Source organism: Myotis yumanensis, unplaced genomic scaffold (assembly GCF_028538775.1).
Source record: "Myotis yumanensis isolate MYYU_CA2020_CCGP unplaced genomic scaffold, mMyoYum1.0.hap1 SCAF_2, whole genome shotgun sequence".
Lineage (NCBI taxonomy): Eukaryota > Metazoa > Chordata > Mammalia > Chiroptera > Vespertilionidae > Myotis > Myotis yumanensis.
In genome coordinates this window covers 7,284,028-7,305,247 of record NW_027223753.1, presented here as the reverse complement: position 1 = coordinate 7,305,247, position 21,220 = coordinate 7,284,028, and the positions used below count along the sequence as shown (strand labels likewise).

Below are 21,220 nucleotides of genomic sequence, written 5' to 3'. Positions count from 1 at the left end.
TCTGGGCAAACTGATTCGGAGATATCTGGAAGGCTGGCTTCCCTCTGCTCATATTTCTCCTAAACCTGGCTCACTGCCTCTAGAAAAGAGGCACAATGATGTATGTCTCCTTCATACAGACATAGCATTTTTCACAGAAACACTTTACCCTTTTGTAATGGAGAAAAAATGTTGCCCTCAGTGAAAATTTTCCACCCCATTTTGAACACAGACCGTCAGAGCTATGCACTAACTGGAAAGTCAAAGTGTGTCTGATCCCTTTTCTGGAAAATATTTCAAGCCTTTAAACACTGTGAAGTGATTTATATTTGACACACAAAATCCCAACAAAGAGCAATTCTTCTTGAGACACAGAAAGCGTTCAAAAGTTCCAATCAAGAGAACATGTTAACCCTCTCGCTAACAATGGCACCTCTGTTAGCAAGAGCCAAGGTAAGACTTCATTATTTGACTCCAAGAAATTATATACCTTGAGTATATAAATAGAACAATATTTCAAGGCTGCTTATATATCAAAAACATGATAGGCTAAAAAGCTAGCTGATCGTTTAGGAAGCCAGATCGTTATTAGATCAATACTATTAAAGCAAACCTAAAAAGAAACTGTTGCTGCAGATGAACCAAATATATGCAAGCTTCCTGTTCAAATAAACAGTGTCTTCAAACAAAGGAGCTGCAAAGCACGGCCACCTGTCATCTGACCACAATCAGCCCAATCGCCCGCAGACCATCAGGAAAGAAATGGACTTTGAATCAGGGGCCCAGGTTTGAGTTCTGACTACTTCACTCACTAGCTGTGTGACCTGAGAAGAGTTACTTAACCCCCTCCATGCTTCTAGCTCTGCATCTGTCCAATGGGGAAGAAAGGCACCCACCTTGCAGACTTGTGGGAACTAAAGGTAGGTAACATGCCTGGTTCATGTTAGGCTCAATAAGAGCCAGCTAGCATTCGTAGTACTGAGCTTTTAAAAAGTTCATACAAAAGCTTAACTGTCTACTTTGCTAGTTTCCTAAGGCTTATGGAGAGACCACAACCTCTCCCTAAAAACCATTGCAGCCCTGAGGAATTCATTGAACAGCATACTGAAGTGTCATGCATATTTAAACATATAAATACAAGGGTAATCTTGGTGACTTTTTTTCTTTTTATGCCTAACCAAGAAATGTTCACTTACTTCTTCTCTCTTACCCCAGCCTTTTCACTACTGGTCTGATGATATTATGCACGAACACGCGTGTCAGAGGTGACACGCGAACTCATTTTTTTGGTTGATTTTTCTTTGTTAAATGGCATTTAAATATATAAAATAAATATCAAAAATATGTCTTTGTTTTACTATGGTTGCAAATATCAAAAAATTTCTATATGTGACACGGCACCAGAGTCAAGTTAGGGTTTTTCAAAATGCTGACACGCGAGCTCAAAAGGTTCGCCATCACTGTTCTAGGGACACATAGTTAGAAAGTGTAAATGGAGTTTTTGACCCCAGATCTGTATGATTCCAGAACATTCACACTTTCCACAGACACAACTGCCTCCCATAATACCAAAAAGAAAACATAATCTAGTTTGAAAGCTAAAGCTTTTTAATGACAAAGTGAGTCAGCAAGACTTGCAGAGGTAATCGGTAATGCAAGACAAAACCACCTTCCCCTATCATCAACAAACAACAAGTGCTGGCGAGGATATGGAGAAAAAGGAACCCTTGTGCATTGCTGGTGGGAATGCAGACTGGTGCAGCCACTGTGGAAGACAGTATGGCGTTTCCTCAAAAAGCTAAAAATGGAACTCCCATTTGACCCCGTGATCCCACTTCTAGGAATATATGAAAAGAAATCAGAAACACCAATCAGAAAGGATATATGCACCCCCATGTTCATAGCAGCACAATTTACAATAGTTAAGATTTGGAAACAGCCTAAGTGCCCATCAGCAGATGAGTGGATTAAAAAACTGTGGTACATCTACACAATGGAATATCAAGCTGCTGTAAAAAAGAAAGAACTCTTACCATTCACAACAGCATGGATGGACATGAAGAGCTTTATGCTAAGTGAAATAAGCCAGTCAGAGAAAGATATACATCACATGATCTCACCCATTTGTGGAATATAATGAACAACATAAACTGATGAACAAAAATAGATCTAGAGACAGAGAAGCATCAAACCTCAGAGGTAGGTGTGTGTGTGGGTGTGTGGGGGTGTTGGGGGGGGGGGGGGGGCGGGTAAGAAATCAACCAAAGTTCTTGAATGCATACATGTAAGCATAACCAATGGACACAGACACTAGGGGGGTGAGGACATATGCTGGGGGGTAAGAGTGGCCGGGGAGAGGTCAATGGGGGAAAAAGGAGACATATGTAATACTTTAAACAATAAAGAATTTAAAAAAAAAATACACACACGCACACACAAAAAGAAACACCTACCCTTCTGTTATCTCTATAGACAAAAGTCTTTCTTTTTCCTTAAACAAACATAGTACCCACCCACCCCCACCCCCCCCAAGTTGCTTTGCATATTCAAACAGCCTACAGCAAGTATGTCAAACTCACAGCCACGAGTTTGACATCCTTGGTCTACAGCAGATTGATTTCAAGAATCTGGCGTAACTCTAAACTACTTTTTTTAAACAACAGAGACACCTTTTGGCCAATAAGTGAAGCTGCAAGGTTACAGGAATACTGGGTCAATACATACTACATTGCACACTGAGAGGCCATTATGTATTTATCTTTTTCAGTGATTCCTTGGTCCTTTGCTGCTCTACAGCCAACATGGCCATGGCCACAAAAGGAAATACCTCAATGAAGAAAGGCAGACCAGGGGCTGGATGTACTACCTGAAATGCAACTCGATCTGAATGGATCCTTGGGCTGTGCTGCTGTTCTTGGAGGGCTGAAAGATACAGCTGAAGACGTTGGTCGTGCCAGGACTGGCCTTCTGCCCAGCATAACGGGTGTCAAAAGCCATCATGGAATGGGAAACCAAGTTAACGGATTTGGTTTGGTTGGAAAAGCTCTCAAAGAGCAGTTTACATTTCTTAAAGTCAAATCTAAAAGGAAGAAATCAGACAAGATGTTAAGCTCTTCTCTTTTACAAAATTATGTAAGTTCAAGATAAAAAAACAAAACAAAGTAATAAGTATGCTTAAGTTCTATGAAGGAGGATAACATTTATTCTGAGATCTTTCATTGATTTTAACAGATTCCTCAAAATGGACTTAGTATCACTAGGCTCTGCATCTTACTTTCTATTTCCAAAGAGATGATCTTGTCCATAGGAATCTCATGAGGAACAGCAATACCACACATGTATTATATTCTTGGTTCATTTTTCATCTCATTTCTCATCTCAAGTCTAAGAAGACTGAATACAGGGTGGGGCAAAAGTAGGCTTACAGGTTTACGGATGGAAAATAATACAATAATTAATAAATAATAACACAAGAATAAACTCTGTTTCCAGTACTCACAACTGTAAACCTATTTTGCCCCACGCTGTATATGCGATAATCCCCCAAGGGATGTCGAGGATCCCTTTAGTCCTTCATTTGTCAACTTCTAGCCTGCCTAGAGGAGTCTCTCTCTAGAGTTTGCTTAATTTTTACCTCAGACCACTATAGCTTAACGGAAATTACCAGAACAAACAATACCTTTCATTACAGAAAAATAACGCAACTCACCCACCAACAGGAAATGCATTTGGGACTGACTTTTTTTAAATAACAGAGAAAACTGCAATGGAAACTCACAGTCACTCAGTACCATCATGACAATCTGTACAGATATTGGAGAAAAGTAAGGGCATAGCCAGTCATCAAAAAAATTTGCAACAAAACAATCAGCATGGAACCCCAGCTGAGTTAGATACAGACCAGGATGGATTTTTAAGGGAAAAACAAAGTAGAATATAGAGTGCTTCCGTGAGGAAATCACTAGGCTGCAGTCCTGTTTTCAAACATCGAAACGCTTTTCCAGCCATATAACCTTACATTAGTCAAAAACTCTATCTGGAAACCAGAGAAAAGTAATGTCTGCACAACCTTACATGGCTGTCAAGATATCTACATGACAGGTGATCGAGTGTGAAAACACAATGCATTCTTAAAGGTCCCCACGGCTAAGAACAAATTCCTGGTCTACACTGACCAAGCAGACGATATAAATAAGTGAATGGCTGCATAAACACGTGCCCTTTCGAAAGGTTTCCCAAGTTGCCACTAGCTTCTAGGGCTCCCAAATGAAAACATGGGCCAGCACTGCCAAAGCTTCCAATTTTTCAAAAGAAACTAAAATCCCAACTTTTTGTGTGAAAACCCCCAAATTGTAAATGTTGACCAGTGAGGGAAACGTCAGTGCTGCTCACCAAACAGTCTGGGTCTCCCCTGTGCAGACACAGGACGACGGCATGCTGACTCGGCCGTGCCTGTGTGGGCCCATGTTCTACCCCATGAAGTCTGCCAGGGCATTAGCTGCCTGGGAAGACCCTCCAGGGCTCTTATTTTTCTCGCTGGCATGTCAAGACTCTGTCTGCTCTGTCAGCCGCGGTGACTGCAGTGAGCAGAGACGCCCAAGATCCCTGTAGCAGGAGGAGAAACTCTTCCCTGTTCTAAATCACTGGTATTTTCGAGTGCCTGCTACCAGAGCGCAGCCTATGCTATCTGGACATAGACGGCGGTGAACTTGAACTTTTGAAAAGCACTCTGCAGACCACATTCCGCTGTCAACCAGCACTCCGGAACCTCTGCTCTCTGCTAAAGCAAAACCTATGGGTTACTTGTATCAATGTTACTGTATTACTGTTGTTATAAAACAATGCAATGTAATGAGAGCCACACCTCGCCAGGGACCCGGCACCTTCTCTTCCTTTTGGATCCTTCAGCTCCAGACTCACGTTTACCATGTCCATGAGGAAGCACATGCACGTGTACACCTCTCCACTCAGGACCGTCTGGAAAAGAAAACGCTGGTCAGTCCACACTTGATGGTGCCAATGAGGATTGGGATTAGGATGGCGAGAAATCTAATTTGCTTATTGTTCCATCTTCTTTCCCGGGGTGATCTGAGGCATGTATGCACAGGGTGACCATCCGCTGAGGCAATGGGAGTTACAGAAGAACATGAGGTCTCACTCACGTGAATTCTTGGGTCTTGTAAATCATAAGGCCGCATAAATTCCTCTATGGGCTCTCCCAGGTTGTTCTCTAGTAAACCACGGATCAGCTTGTATTTGTACAAATCCAAGGAGCAGTGGACTGAGGAGAGGTTGCCATGGATGGATATGTCTGGCACAGTATGACTTATCTCTCTATGAAAAAAGAAAAGGAGAAAATTTTACAAACCAAACTAACTTGACATTGACATAGTTCACACCCAAATATAAGAGCTAAAAAGTACCCACCTACATTATCAAACAATTTCTAACTTCCAATGACAAAAATGTCATGTGGCTCCAAACGAAGCAAGTTAGTATGACTGAATGTCATGCTTCAACTACAAAAAGCCCCTTTCTTCCAAAATATATATTTACAAAGTCCCAAATTTAATGAGTTGACTAAGGAATATATTAATAAGGAAAAAATCTCATGAGACTCAGAAATAGTTTAAACATTATAGATGGAAAAGCAATAAAGACATAATGACAAGCTCTTTATTTAACTCTTCAGATTCAGTGATACCTGAAGGACGAAATCAGTGTTTTATCCCAAGTCCAGCGGGACAATTAGGATAAAATCTGTCAGTGACATGTCTCAGTGGAGATGGGCAGGAGTGAAGTGGAAAAAGCCAGGTTGAGGAGTAATACATCTCATCCCCACACTGAAGACCTTTTTCTCTACCCTCCTCAGGGCAAAGTGAGCCTGCTAGGTCCTGCAGATGCCACACTCCGAGTACATAAAATAGAGGGTCAGATTTCACGTGGAAGGGGAATATAAAAAGTTACGTTGTCTACAGAGAAAAACCTACATGCAATAAAGTGAAAAGGACCAGTGATACAACCAAGCAAGAGAAGCTGGAAGGGATTACCGAGTGCCCTCCTGGGTTCCTGTGTGGGTGGAGTGAGAAGCGGATCGGATGCCTTATGTTCAGTTATCACCTTTTATCTGGGCTAACAGAGTATAACCATTTGCACATAAACACTGATGAAAGTGGGTAACGTTTAGATAAGGAGAGTAGCAAAGCACTTTTTTTTTGGAAGCATTACTTGAAAAGAAAACAAAGTGTTCGATTTCTAAATAATGAAGCTCCTCTTAAGTCTGCTAAGCCAGTAAAACCAAATATAGCCCATGCCAACCATAACTGAACACCAGCCAAGGAGCACTTGAATAACAAGTAAGAATGAAATGCAAAAATCCCAGTGAGAGCAGCTAAACTCTTTTATTAATCCAGACAGAAACGAAAAAGTGACATAAAAGGACTTGCCCAAACCCAAGGACTGCAAAGGGTGTGGCCAAAGAGGGACTCAAATCACACTCTATACCAGCGAGGAGACTGCTTTTCAAAGCATTACTTACAACCACCGCTCATCTCTCCCTGGAGTTGAGATGCAAATGTTGCTGCTTCTCCAAAACTAGTGCCTCAAACTGAAGGCCTCACGCACTGAGGCCAGCAGCCTCCAGTCGTGCACAGGCCCAGGTGGGCACCAACACCCCCAGACGACCCTGTTAATATACACCGGAGGCTCTGCCCTGAGAGTCGGCTTCTGGTGGACTCGGGTAGGCTCTGGGAATGCCTATTTTCAAGACCTTTCCCAGCCAGGCATGGCACTAATGACAATTAAAACAACGTTCTAATCTACAGAAAGGAGCATCCTGTGTTTTGAAAAGGTAAAGTCAGTTCATTGGTGTTTATGGAGCACTTTCAGATTGCTCAATATAGAGTGAAATGGACAAAACTGCATCTAAACAGTTATTCTGATTAAAGGGAGCTCCAGGGAAAATAGCAATACCAAGCCCAGCGCCTACTGTATTTGGAACATATAATCCTAATGTCACCTCTCCCAAAATATTTTCCCTGCCATCACCACTTCCCTACCCACACCAAAATCCATGCTAAACATATGTCCCTTCCTGTTTCCACGGCACCTGCTGCAATCCTAGCACAGTTTATAACTGACTCAAACACTAAATTAGAACCATCGACTTGCCTTCCTATATCCCTCAGCAAAGCTCTGTGAAGGCAGACCTTTTTTCTTTCATCACAGCAGCCCTCATGTCTAGAACATTTATTACATGAAGGAATAAGCGAACACCGATTATCTTTCACACTTACCTAACAGCACTGATTTCTGCCTTATTGACATTCTACTTGTGATAGTTATTCAGATATAAAACACTCACCTGTCCAAATTCCTTTCCACCTGCAATTTCAGCCGGCAAGGCTCAGTTAAGAGGCTGCCTCCCGTCTGTCGCACAAAATAGGAGGGAAAGACCAGATCGCCACTGCTGTCGTCTGAGGCCTTCGAATACTCCCGGGGACGTCTCTCGGCAGCAAAGATGTCCATGTCTTGCAGATCCACGACAATGCAATCCAGCAGGCAGACATGGTCTTCTATGTGAACCCAGGAAAAGAGAGAGAATGAAGAAAATGAGACCCAAAAAAGGCTGGTCCTGAGCAAAACTAAAAAGCCAAAGAAAGTTCATTCTGTCTTTGGGAAAACGTTGAGAACTGCCTGCTTCAGGGAACTGGGTGCCCAGAAGTCTCCACACGGGCACCTGGACCTCCCTGCGCAACGCTCTACGTGCTGACACTTCCTGCCTGCTCACCTCCACTTCAGGTGTACACTGTGCCACATTCCCTCAGCGCCTCACTACTGTCCAGAGACACTGGCTGAGACTAATAGGTTTTGACGAAACTCATTTAACATGTATCCCTCCCAGAAAATCCAAAAGGCATCTCCTGTAGAGATAACATGACCCAAAGGTTACAAAATCTCCCAGCAACAAAACTCTTTTTCTAACATATACCACATGTGCCATTTCCACCACCACTGATCTAATCCAAACCACCTTCGTTCTTGCTTAGATCACCATAAACCCCCCTCCCATATACCAACAAATTCCCTCCTGGCCCTCACAAAACCATTCTGCCCACAAAATACCAGTGTAATCCCTTTAAAAAATAAAAAAATGAGACATAACATACATTCTCTTCCTTCGCACACTTTAATGGCTATGTTTATTCCAAATTTTTTTTTGTAACTCTCCCCTAAGCCCTGTAAGACTCTGCTTAAGCCTACTGCCTACTTTTCCAGCCTCACCTTAAGCCAGTGATGGTGAACCTATGACACGCGTGTCAGAGGTGACACGCGAACTCATTTTTTTGGTTGATTTTTCTTCGTTAAATGGCATTTAAATATATAAAATAAATATCAAAAATATGTCTTTGTTTTACTATGGTTGCAAATATCAAAAAATTTCTATATGTGACACGGCACCAGAGTTAAGTTAGGGTTTTTCGAAATGCTGACACGCGAGCTCAAAAGGTTCGCCATCACTGCCTGAAGCCATTCTCCACTTTGCTCATGAAGACTCAGGCTCACTGGCCTTTACTTCCCCAAAGGCCAAGCTCTTTGCTGTCTGAACAGCCTTACCTATGATGCCGCCCTCTCTTCTCCATCTCACCTGGGTCCTCTCTGTTCTTCAGTCTTTCCTATAACATTTATCTTAATCTTCCAATATTTAGATGCTTATTTAATGTCATTCCCACATTATTCACATGGTGGCAGGAACCATGTCTAACAGCATACACCTGGCATGAAGCAGGCACTAAATAAACTAGTTCTTGATTTCTTGACTATACTGATAACTTGGTGAAACAGATAAAAGTACAGCTGATTTGGAAGAAGGAGGGATGGGATAGGAAGGAAGGGCTTCAGAGAGTCCTTGGGGTCATCAAGGAATCCTAGGGTAAATAGAAGTATGAAAACCACTGCCTTAATCCAATCTTATACACAAATAGAGGAATCCCAGAAATAAAAAGTAAGTCAGGAGAAATATTCTTGGGAGAGATCTTTCTATCTCCCAAATCCCTCCTATATGTAAGGCTGCCCTCATTCCTCACCAGCACTGTCATCATAGCGACAGAAGACAACATTCGCTGCGGGTGCTGTGAGTGCGCCCACTCCTGTGCTCCAATGTGCGACATACATAGATCGACAGGCAGCACCATGTGGGTTAAGAATTCAGGTTCTGGAGTCAGACTGCCTAAGCTCATAGTCCAATGCTACCATTTACTATCTATGTAACTGGGCAGGTTAAATTACTTAATCTCTCTTAGCCTTTATCTCTTCATCTGTAAAATGGGGATAAAAATAAAACTCTATAGGGGTGTTATGAGGATGAAATGTGTGTGATAATTTACATAAAGAATGTGCCACAATGTCTGGCACATAGTAAGTGTTCAACAACTACTATTATGATAATCATATAATGCCATTAATCACCTGAGTAACCACCCTCCTGTCACCTCGAGGGCTGTAAGGCGCTGCAGGGCGTTAGCTCTTCCTCACATCTAACAGAAGATGCTCAGCAGTCTCCCCCAGCTGGAGTCCCATAGCTCCCGAAGACCAACCACGATCAATTGGTTTTTGTGGTTAATCATACCCTGCTTCCCTCTCGAGCTCCTTGGAGCAGCATCTCACTCATGCAATCCATCACCCAACCAGAACCCATCTGAAAACTAAAAGGCCAAAATCAGGCTCTCGTCTGGATGACCCATTCTTAAATTCCAGAGCAGGAAACCAATGACTAGATGGTCCATGTCTTTTAAAAATTGTTATTTAAAGTATTCCTAATTCACACTGACATTTTATGAAAGAGTTATGTTTCATTTTTTAGAATTAAATAGTGACTGGCAAGGATGGTGTCTGAATAGTAGGTGTGTCTAAGGGTGCAGGAATCATTCTAGTTATAAATATACCATCTGGTGGCAACTCTCTTGACCTATAAGAAAAAAATCCCAATAAATGATCTAAATATCTTTATTTACACTGTGTCTTGCTAACTTAACCCACTTTAGAAGTCACCCAACGCTAAGTCTACAACCTAAACTTCTTAAGCCTACTAAAGCAACGTCAAAATTCCATTAGCACAGAAGACATGCTATTGCTTTGCCAGCATCTGCCCTTTGCCAGGGTGCAGCCTCCTCTTTCACTCCCACCCTCCCACGACACCCCCACCTACAGCCACCTCACAAATTCCTCACCTTCATCACACAGTTCCTTTCTCTTCTCTTACCTGGACTACTGGAAACCTGGCCGACAGAGGGTGCGGCTTGCTGCCCTTGCTGCTTGGTCGAGGCACTGGGCATGGGCTCACTCTTCAGGACGCCTACACCCACTCCAGCAGGCGGCGCCATGAACAGCCCCTCCGTGTGGCTGTCCTTCGGGTCCTCCGTGCTCGTCGTCTTCCTCATGCTGTGTTTGGGAAAGCTCACCGGGGAAGCTGAAGGCACTGATTCCTGGAAGAAACAGAATAAAGCTAAAAGGCAAGAATGGGGGTGGTCTCTTTACTGTCCGGTAAATCCCATCCAGTCCCTGGGCTCTTCAAAGACCCTATCTCTTGGCGCTTCCCAAGACAACCTGATCCCATGAGCAAAGGGATCATGACATTTACATCACATGTAATTATCTGCAGAGATGGTACATATACTCAATACCTGTTGAAAACTGTGGCAATTTTGCAGGAAGATATTATCTTCTGTCTTAAGAGCAAATGTTAAGATGCTAAAGTCCAATGGTTTGTTTAATCAACGTAAAATAAAGCAAAAGCTAATCTCTCAGCCATATGATATACTGTCACTGTACTGGAGGGGAGGGGCTTATTGCTCTAAGAAATGTATCTAACAGCAAGTATGGTTCCAATGGAATTAATTAATTACATAACGTGTTTGTATTTTCTGGAAGTCTCTCCTCAGGGGTTCACATTTCTTATCTCTCTCAGTAACTGTATGTCAATGGAGAAAGAAAAAAAAGGAAAACACAGGCGTTTGGTCATTCCTATTATGTTTCTGTTCAAGGACATAAAGATTAAGGGCTAATCCCGAGTAAAATAAATTCTATAAAATACTACACCCTGCTCTTACATACTCAGTACCTTCAGTTAACTGCCAACAGGAATAAATCTTTTCACCAAAATGATTCAATAACTGACTTGAAAACCTCCTGTGACTGCTTTGCCCAAGCCTCAGAGCCCTGCATCCCTACAGCTTGTGCCTCCCCGGTATTCTCATCTATCCATCCTCAAGAGCGGATTGGAGGAGGGGAGAACGGTTTTCCGCTAGCGCACCCTTGCACGTCATTCCTCTCAGCCTTCGAGGAGGTAACAGTGCTCTCCTTCACAGTTCTCTTGGGTAGCAATTACACGTAACAGTGAACGAAACCAGTTCTTACTTTCCAAAATGTGTTTTGCAAGTCAAATTACTAGGTAAATGCTATTACTTAAGTATTTCAACATTAAAAACCTTCCCTCTTGCTTAGTTTATTTAAACTCTAGGGGGTACTTGTTGCTCTTTCATTTGACTCATCTCTACATCCTCGCTGTAGTTGGTCTAAGTAAATCAATGGCTTCAGGAGATTAACTCAAAGCTTTTGAAAGGCTGACTTAGAAATTATGGTTTAAGCAAAAGCTATGATTGAGAAAAATGAAAGGAAGAGCACATGTAAAAAATTCAAACCTGCACTCATTAGGACATGGATTTATGTAAAACAATTCTAAACACACAGGAGTCATAAAGCTCAAAGGCAAATAACCTCTCCACAAGCTTTGGTTTCAGGATTACTTCCTGTTCTTCAACCACTGGGATGCATGCTAGACAAACCTCACACGTGCAAATGTATCCAAGGGCAAATGGAAATGCAAACTGATTTCTGGTGAGGAAAGTAACTATCCACTTTATATAGGCCTAGGTCAACTGAGCTTGGCTGTACACGTCGGAGGCAAGCTTCACAGATACATTTATCTGATTACAGATACTTTCACAGGCAGCACACTCCAAGCAGCCCTTATGGAATTCTACAGAACAACCACTAGTATGCAACAAGATAAGGCTTTTCTAGGGCATAAGGAAATGAAAATACACCACCAAGAACTTACATACTACCCAGAGCAAGAGCGAGAGCAAGAGCAAGAAAGAAAGAGAAGAAAAGGAAAGAGAGACAAAGAGAAGAAAAGCAATTGCTTTTCATGGTCTTTAAGAACTTCTCTACACAGGAGGAAAGTGAGACACACACACACACACACACACACACACAATAAGCAGACTTTCCCAATGAGATACTTTAAAGGGTTAATTTTTAAAATTTTTCTTTTTTTAAGCATAAGAGTGTGAATTGACTGCTGAATCCCATAAGGTCTTTCAGAATAACCAGGAGGCAAAAAAGCATATTATACCTTGAAGAAACAGCGATCCTTGTATGCATTGCCACTTAAAATCAAATCCTCAAAAACAAATACAGGGAAATTTTTTCATTAAAATGCTGCAAACTATATACAGTTATCTGGCTTACTTAACAAAACTTTCTTGAGATAGTTGGCAATTCTTTGTTATGCTAACTTCAGTGTCAGCTTGTGAACCCATATATAGATACTAGAGGCCCAGTGCACAAAATTCATGCATGGGTAGGGCCCCTAGGCCTGGCCGGCGATCAGGGTCGATTGGGGCCTTCCTTCCCCAGCTGCCGGCTGCCAACCAGGACCTTCCTTCCTCCAGCTGCCGGCTGCCAGCTGCCAGCGGGAGCCCTCCTGCTGCCAGCCGTGGCCTTCCTTCACCAGATGCTGGCTGCTAGCCAGGGCCTTCCTTCATTCTGTGCTGCCCCCCTGGTGGTCAGCACACATCATAGCGAGCAGTCAAACTCCCAGTCAGTCGAACTCCAGAGGGGATAATTTGCATATTAGCCTTTTATTATATAGGATTATATAGGATATCTGAGAACATCAGTCCTTTACTGAAGGGTAGAGAAACAGAAATGGTACTTATTGAACTTAATTACCCATTCTGGCTCTAACTGACCTTTTCCTAAAAATATGTAGGTCTCAAAACAAAGATTTACCACAAAACAAATATGTTCCCAAAAACTTACTGTAAACTCAAAAGACAGTTCCCAAGGAGGACTCCCTGGGCAGTAATGGCAGTGGAGTTGGAACAAAGATGCAATATCCAGAGAGATGATGGGGACAATGTTCATGTGCAAACACCGGTGCTGATACTTTTGTTTAAAATCTACTCATGTTAATTATAAACACTCCATACTAAGGAGAAGTGAATAAGAAAGTTTAGAAGCAGTTACCAATCTTTCTTTTTATGAATGAACCTTTCTATTATGTTCTTTAAATCAGCAAACAGCAAAATGCTTATATCTCAACTATGAAAACCGATTTACTTCATTAAGGCCAAGGTTACTAGTTCCCTAGTGGGCTTACTGTGAAAAGACCAATGGTGATGGATCTCACTTTTATTGATGCAAAAAATACACTTAAGTAGTGGCTTGGCAGTTAGAGTGTCAGCCGACTCACTGGAGGGTCATGGGTTCAATTCCTGGTAAATGGCAAGTACCTGGGTTGCAGGTTTAATACCTGGCCCCAGTTGGGGCATGTGCAAGAGGAAACCAATAGATTTTTTTTTTCTCTCTATCTCTCTCTCTCCTCTTCCCCTCCCTTCCTTCTACTCTCTCTAAAAATCAATGGGAAAAATATCCTCAGGTGAGGATTAACAAACTAACAAAAATACACTTGAGTGGGAGCCTGTTTCTCCCAGTCCAAGCAGCCTCTGGCGGTGAGGCCTGTTACCCACAGGAGGGCTGCTCGAAGCTCTGCCTGAGGGATGCCTATGAGCTGGGTGAACCTGGTGCTGCCCTCCCTGTGTATCGCTAAACACTGCGGCCTCCACTCTGATCACTAAATCTGGTTTATCTGAGCGAGTGGCTAGAACTAAGATGATACATGGACGACATGACCTCCAGCCCTTTGTCCAAACACCCCAACTCTGGGTCCAGAGCCCAAGGTTACAACACATGGACGTGGTTCCTATGATTGTCACTGTCCCATCTTCACTCTTCTCCCTCCTCCACCCATTCCCACTCACTGAATCACGTATCTTCGGTTCAAGATGTTTACGTGAATAACAGTGAGTAAATGAATGAGTGAAAAGTAAAAGAAATAAAAAATACAGAGACAGTAATTTGAAAATCATAACATCACTTGAGTTTAAGCATTGCCAACAAATATTATCTTCCTATTGCTTTCTGAACTGAGTTGCTGTCCTTGGCAACATCCTGGTAAGGATTACCACCCCACTCACGCTCTTTCATCTTCTTTTCTTTCTATACCTAGAGAGGCAAACAGTAACTGCTCGTTCATATCTTTTCTGTCATAATCTTTCGAGTTCTTCCATCTAAGTTATTTTAATGAATTCACTGCCCCACCCTTCAGAAAATTCAAAGAGCTATAGCTACTCAGGAAGGGCCACTCAAGACACATAACAGGAACAGCGTTCGTCAGCTTATTTTCCCCACGCTAACCTAATCCTAATCCCGGGAGGTAAAATCAAATCACAGCTAAGAGAGTGGAGTATGGGAGCCAGACACATCTAAGTCTCAGGTCCACATGTCCTCCTTACTACCTGTATAATCCAAAAGAAATGGCTTAATCTTTTTAAGTCTCAATTTCTTTATCTGGAAAAATGGTGTTAATAATACTAGATGCCTCTTAGGTTACTAATGAGAACAAAGTGAACAAATATGTAAAAAGCATAGGCTGATGTATAATAAGCATTCAATAAGCATTCAATAAGCATTCAATAAGCATTCAATAAGCCTTCAATAAGCCTTCAGTAATAGTGCTATTATTGTCAGTCATAAGATCTTACAATTAAATCAAATTTTATGTACACCCCCCTTCAAAGGCGATCTCTCTCCCAGTGTTATTAGCTGTTAGACCAAAATGAGCATAACTAGCTGGGGTTTTCAGTAAGTGCTATTCTGACAAGCTAAAACGAGTTTGTACTGAATAAGCAGATAGAGAGTGAAAAGCCACTGTGGAAACTAGCAAGGTGCCATCAAAACACACAGGGGAAAAGAACAAGACACCTCTAGTTCCAGCAATGTTACCACTCTCCTCAGTGCAAATGTGAGTGGGAGGGGCTAATCAGACCACCTCCATGTCCTCCTGGCACTAAGTCTGTGATTACTAGGTGCTCTCTCTCTTTTTTTTTTTTCTTTTTTGTTTTGTTAATCCTCACCCAAGGATATTTTTCCATTGATTTTTTAGGAGAGTGGAAGGGAGTGGGAGAGACAGAGAGAGAAAAATCAGTGTGCAAGAGACACATCAATTGGTTGCCTCCCGCCCGCACCTGGACCAGCCCAGACTAGGGCTGGGGATCAAGCCTGCAACCAAGGTATGTGCCCTTGACCTAAATCGAACCCGGGACCCTTCAGTCCACTGAGCCAAACTGGCTAGGGTGGTGCTCCCATTTTTATCATTTATTCTCAATGAGTCCCCCTTTTTCCAAATGTAAAATTAAAACAACAGCAATCCTCATGCCAATTACCTCCAAACATTATTGTAAGAAATAAATAAGTTCTAATATAATTTTAAACTATAGAGCAATATCTGTATAAGACTTTATTATAAGGATATTTTTTAATGGCTTCAGATAAACCTTGGGCCAAATCAGGTCCCCTGAAAAAGCCAAATAGTGTAAAAAGTTGATTATTCTGAGATCAAACAGTGAGGAAAGCATTATAAAGATGGAAGATTGGTTCTGTTGGTTTGTCTGATAAAATTACTTACTACATACAGTTAGTAAAGGTTACAATTTCTACTATCTCTATTAAAAGGTAAATTAAAATGTCAATAAAATGTCAAAAATAAATCTTCAAGTCCTAGTCAGTTGCTCAATGGTTAGAGCATCAGCCCGAGGACTGATGGGTCGCAGGTTCAATTCCCAGTCAAGGGCACATAGTTCAGTTGCAGGTTTGCTCCCTGTCCAGACTCGGGGCACATGCGGGAGGCAGCCAGTCGATGTTTCTTTCTCTCTCCCCTTCTCCACCCTCCCTTTCACACTCTCTAAAAATCAATGGAGAAAATATCCTTGGGTGAGGATTAAATAATAATAATAATTCTTCAAAGTCACATACACTAACAGCAGTGAGGCCCACCTCACAGCAACACGTGAATTTTTCAATTAGTGTTCAAATGCCAGTTCAGTGACAAGGGAATGGGTACTAACTGCTCACCTTATCTTGTAAGGAAAAGGTCCCAGGAAAACCAGCAAAGAGAAACCTGTTCTTGACTTTCAACTTCCCCAAATTTGCTACAATCAGATTATTTGATCTGGAACTTTCTGGGATAAGGAGAACAGGAGCACCAGCCTCGATATCCAGGAGAACCCGTGAGCAGCGCTGGGCTTGATCTCTCACCTACAAGAGAAAAGAAAATGGACTCAGAAGATCAATTAATTCCCTAATTTTACAGGTCTCCAAAAAGTTCCATAAATTTATAGAACTAAAACACCTAAAATCATATAGAGTACTAGTATATCCTATAACCACCATGGAGTTAAATTAGAAATCAGTAACAAGGAGATAATGAAAAACCCCAAATATTTGAAAATCAGACTACACACTTCTAAATAACCCATGGGTCAAAGAAGAAATCACAAGGAAAATGGAAACATATTTTGACCTTATTGATAACTAAATCATTGCATGCTAAAATTCATGGGATGTGCTTAAAACAGTAGAGAAATATGTTCAGTATATGTTTATTTTATATTTAAAAATAAAGATTTAAGACCAATGATCAAGGCTTCTATCTTAAGAAGCTAAAATAAAAAAGAATAGCAAGATAAAACTAAGTAGAGGAAAGAACATAAAAAAGAACAGAAATTACTTAATTAGAAAAAAAATAAAACGTTCATCGAACACCACACCAGCAACCACAGAATATACATTCTTTTTAAGTTCTAATCTTTATACCAGGCTTCAATAAATTGGTTCTTTGAAAAGACTGATGAAAAATGATAAACCTCTACTTATAATAATAAAAAGAAAGAAATGAAACAAAAATCACCACTAAAAGGAGTGGGGGACACTGCTACAGAACTTACAAATATTAAAAAGATAAGGGAACCTATGAAAAATTTCATGCCAACAAACTGACAATTTAGATGAAGTGGACAGACTCCTTTAAAAAAAAAACTATCTAGCCAAAACCGGTTTGGCTCAGTGGATAGAGCATCGGCCTGCGGACTGAAAGGTCCCAGGTTCGATTCCGGTCAAGGGCATGTACCTGGGTTGCGGGCACATCCCCCGTGGGAGATGTGCAGGAGGCAGCTGATCGATGTTTCTCTCTCATCGATGTTTCTGACTCTCTATCTCTCTCCCTTCCTCTCTGTAAAAAATCAATAAAATATATTTTAAAAATAAATAAATAAATAAATAATAAAAATAAAATAAAAAAAACTATCTACAGTTAACATCATATTTAATGGTGAAAAACAATGTTTTCCCCCTAAGATAGTAATTTTCAACAGGTATGCCTGACTTCTTTTCCCTTAGATTGTCAAATAAAAAAAATGACAATAGCCAATACAACAATATTTGTCTGGTGTGAATGAATCAAAATTATACCTATTTTTTGGCCAGATCCACAAAATACATATTTTTGGGTGTGCCACAGAATTTTAGTAATTAGTTTATGTGTGCAGTGGAATGAAAAAGGTTGAAAATCACTTCCCTAAAATAAGGAACAAGACAAGTGTAGCCACTCTGACCACTTTTATTCAATATTGTAGTGGAAGTCCTAGTCTGGACAAAAAGGCAATTAGGTTGGAAAGGGAAAAATAAAATTCTCTTATTCTCAGACAACAATCATCTACAGCAAGCATGTCAAACTTGAGTTTGACATGCTTGATCTACAGCTAAAGAATTTAAAGAAACTAGAATAAGGAACTTCATTAAGATGACAGGATATGAGGTCAACATATCAAAATGATTTTTAAAATTCATATCATTTACAATAGCATCCAAAATTGGAAATACTTAGAGACAAATATAACAAAATAACTGTAAGACCAGTATACCCAAAACTATAAAATATTACTGAAATTGAAGACCTAATTAAATGGAGAGATGTACCATACTCAAGGATCCAAAGACTCAAGATTGCTAAGGTGTCGATTCTCCTGATACACATATTCAGTGCATTCTCAACCAAAATCCTCAGTGACTTTATTGTAGAACTAGACAAGCTGATTCTAAAATGTATAAGGAAAAACAAAGGACCTAGAATAGCCAAAGCAACTTTGCAAAAAAAAAAAAAAGAACAAATTTGGAGAACTTACACTACTGGGTTTCAAGACATACCACAAAGCACAGTAATCAAGACTAGGTAGTACTGGCATACGATTAAATAAAAATCAATACAACAGAACAGAAAATGAAGAAATACACATAGACATATATGGTTACTTGAATCTCAACAAAAGTGCCAAGATATTTCAATGGGAAAAGAATAGTCTGGGGATGTATATGGGGGCGGGGAGGGGGGAGAATCTCAGTCCTTACTTCACAAAAACACACACAAAAGTCAACTACAAATGGAAGAGGTCTAAAATTATAAAACTTCTAAAAGAGGATAAAGGAGAAAATTTCCGCCACCTTGTGGTAGGCAACGGTTTCTTTAATAAAACACAAATAGTACTAACCATAAAGTAAAGAAATTGAACTTCATCAAAAGGAAAAACTGCTTTTCAAAAAACAGTGTTAAGAAAATATTTTTACATACATAAAAAAAAAGAAAATATTTTTATATATTAGATGAGCCACTGCCTAACCCAATAGGGCCTCATCAGTTATCATCATAACTAATTATCTTTTTTTCATGTTTCTACCTTCCCACTAACAGATAAGCTCCATGCAGTCAATGACCATGTCTTTCTTGTTGTCCATTATATTCTCAGCAGCTGGCACAATGTACAACACATTACTCCACAATAAACATTCACTAAATAATTGAAGAAATGAACAAACAAGGTTGTCATAAGGATCAAATGAGATAATATATATGAAAGTACTTTGAAAACTCCAAAGCATTGTTAATATAAATAATTATTAATTGAATGTAAAGCACACTTATTTTTGTTATCTCCATTTTCCTTCTACAACTGAGTCAACAGAAGAAGAGCAAGAAAAATAACTTGCCGCTGGTCACACAGCTTATAGTGGCAACACCCAGACTCCAGATTCCTGTCCCAAGATTTCTAAAGTGAATGTCTTAACTCCACCAAAATTCTGTACTCCAGTTCCTCAGTGAATAAACAAGTTAATATGAGAGACACCATGTAAAGTAGAAGACACAGGATATCTATATCATACTTCTGGGGTAAAAAATAAAGGAAACAGCTATATTTTTGGCCGATTTTGCTCAGTGGTTAGAGCATTGGCCCTTGGACCAAAGGGTCGCAGGTTGGATTCCCAGTCAAGGGTACATACCTGGCTTGCAAGCTCAATCCCCAGCCACAGGTGGGGCATGTGCGGGAAGCATGTGTCTCTCTCACATGGATATATTTGTCTCATTCCCTCCCCACCATCTCTCTTCCTCTTCCTCCTTCTCTTCCCCTCTCTCTAAAAATCATGGCAAAAATATCCTCAGGTGAGGATAAACAAAAAAAATTAAGTTAAAATAAAGAGCCCTGCTGGTGTGGCTCAAAGGCTGAGCATCGACCTATGAATCAGAAAGTCACAGATTCCCAATGAGGACACATGACCGGGTTGTGGACTTGATCCCTAGTGTAAGGCGTGCAGGTGGCAGCCAATCAATGATTCTCTCTCATCACTGATGCCGCTCTCTCTCTCTTCTTCTCCCTTTCTCTCTGAAATCAATAAAAAAATGTATTTTAAAAAATAAAGAAAACATTTCTCTTTGGCCCAAATTAGGTAAATGATTTAGATAAATGATGTTCTTCTAATTTCAAGCATCAAGATTAATCCCTTCCTCCTTCCCTCCTTCTCTCCCTCCCTCCCCTGCCTTTTCTCTTTCTCAAGTCAATAAAAAAAAAAAAACGTAAAAAAAGATTAAAAAGAAATTTAAAGTCCCACTGGATCAGTATTTGTAGACATTAGAAAATGTATGACTAGAAATTCAGGTACAAGTCAAAGGTAGATAATACCACCTGTCATCAGTACAATATTAGGAGAAAGGAATTTAAATTTCAAACAAAATAACCTCTTAATCTTATCTGCAACAAAGTAGGTCTTTAGCTCTCTCTGTAAATCTAAATAATTCAAACAGCTTGGTTACAAATTCTTGAGAAGATTGGCTTTTCTTCAAAGGCCACACATTTAGCACGATTCAAAACAGAAAAATATGCCTTTACCTTCCGCTTGTCTTGAATCATTTAAAACTTAAATATTTAATTTATTCCTCCCCAGGAAGTTAAACCCAATTACTCTGTAATACACAGTGTGTACTTTCCTAACCCAACTGGTTCTTCACAATTACTTATTACAGTTTAAACACATGTAAAAATAATTGTTTTAAATGTACATAATTCTAACAGACAATGTTTAGCAAAGTTGAACTGAGAGTCACAAAAAATGTTCCTGACTTTATAGGATTCAATCCTATAAAATAATACCACTTAAGTATTCAATACCATTTACAGGATTCAAACCTATAATTCAGAAGCATTCAAAAATAAACTATGGGCACAAAGATATTCATGGAAGCATTATAAGAAAATGGTTAAGTAAACTAACTTGCTGGATTACATAGTTATTATTAAACAGAATTGCTATGAAAAATGCAAAGCAAGATGGAAAAAGATTATAAAAAAGGGTTATTCCCAAAGTGTATGCATGAAGGTAACACACTTTCTGTACTTTCCTATATGAACTATATGCTTTCCCTCAATTTAAAAGGTTTTTTTAAAAGCATATGTAGACCACAATACCATTTTACACTCCGTAACTGGCCCAAAACAAAAAGGTTGACAAGTGTTGGCAAAGATATGAATGACAAGGAATTCTTACACATTGTCCATGGGAGTATGTAATGGAGGTGCCATTTCTGAAAACAACCTGGCATTATCTTATAGAGAAATATGTGCATCTCTCTGGCCCAAAAATTCCACTCCTAAGTATCTCAGAAAAACTCTAACACATACATGTACACTGGGAGACACTGTAAACAACCCAAGTGTTCAACAGGCAAGTGAAT

At 40.3% G+C, this 21,220-nt stretch overlaps 1 protein-coding gene across 3 annotated transcripts in view; it reads right to left on the bottom strand.

Moving 5' to 3' along the window:
* The window catches only part of VPS13D (vacuolar protein sorting 13 homolog D), a 222,375-nt gene that overhangs the window by 152,315 nt on the left and 48,840 nt on the right, over positions 1–21,220 (bottom strand). For all 3 annotated transcript variants that reach the window (XM_070404108.1, XM_070404109.1, XM_070404110.1), the window contains exons 25-30: positions 16,237–16,419; positions 10,241–10,463; positions 7,343–7,553; positions 5,142–5,313; positions 4,844–4,956; positions 2,846–3,058 (exon numbers count right to left, since the gene is read on the bottom strand). In XM_070404108.1, the coding sequence (XP_070260209.1) occupies positions 2,846–3,058; positions 4,844–4,956; positions 5,142–5,313; positions 7,343–7,553; positions 10,241–10,463; positions 16,237–16,419 (1,115 nt within the window). The remainder of the gene's footprint in view (positions 1–2,845; positions 3,059–4,843; positions 4,957–5,141; positions 5,314–7,342; positions 7,554–10,240; positions 10,464–16,236; positions 16,420–21,220) is intronic.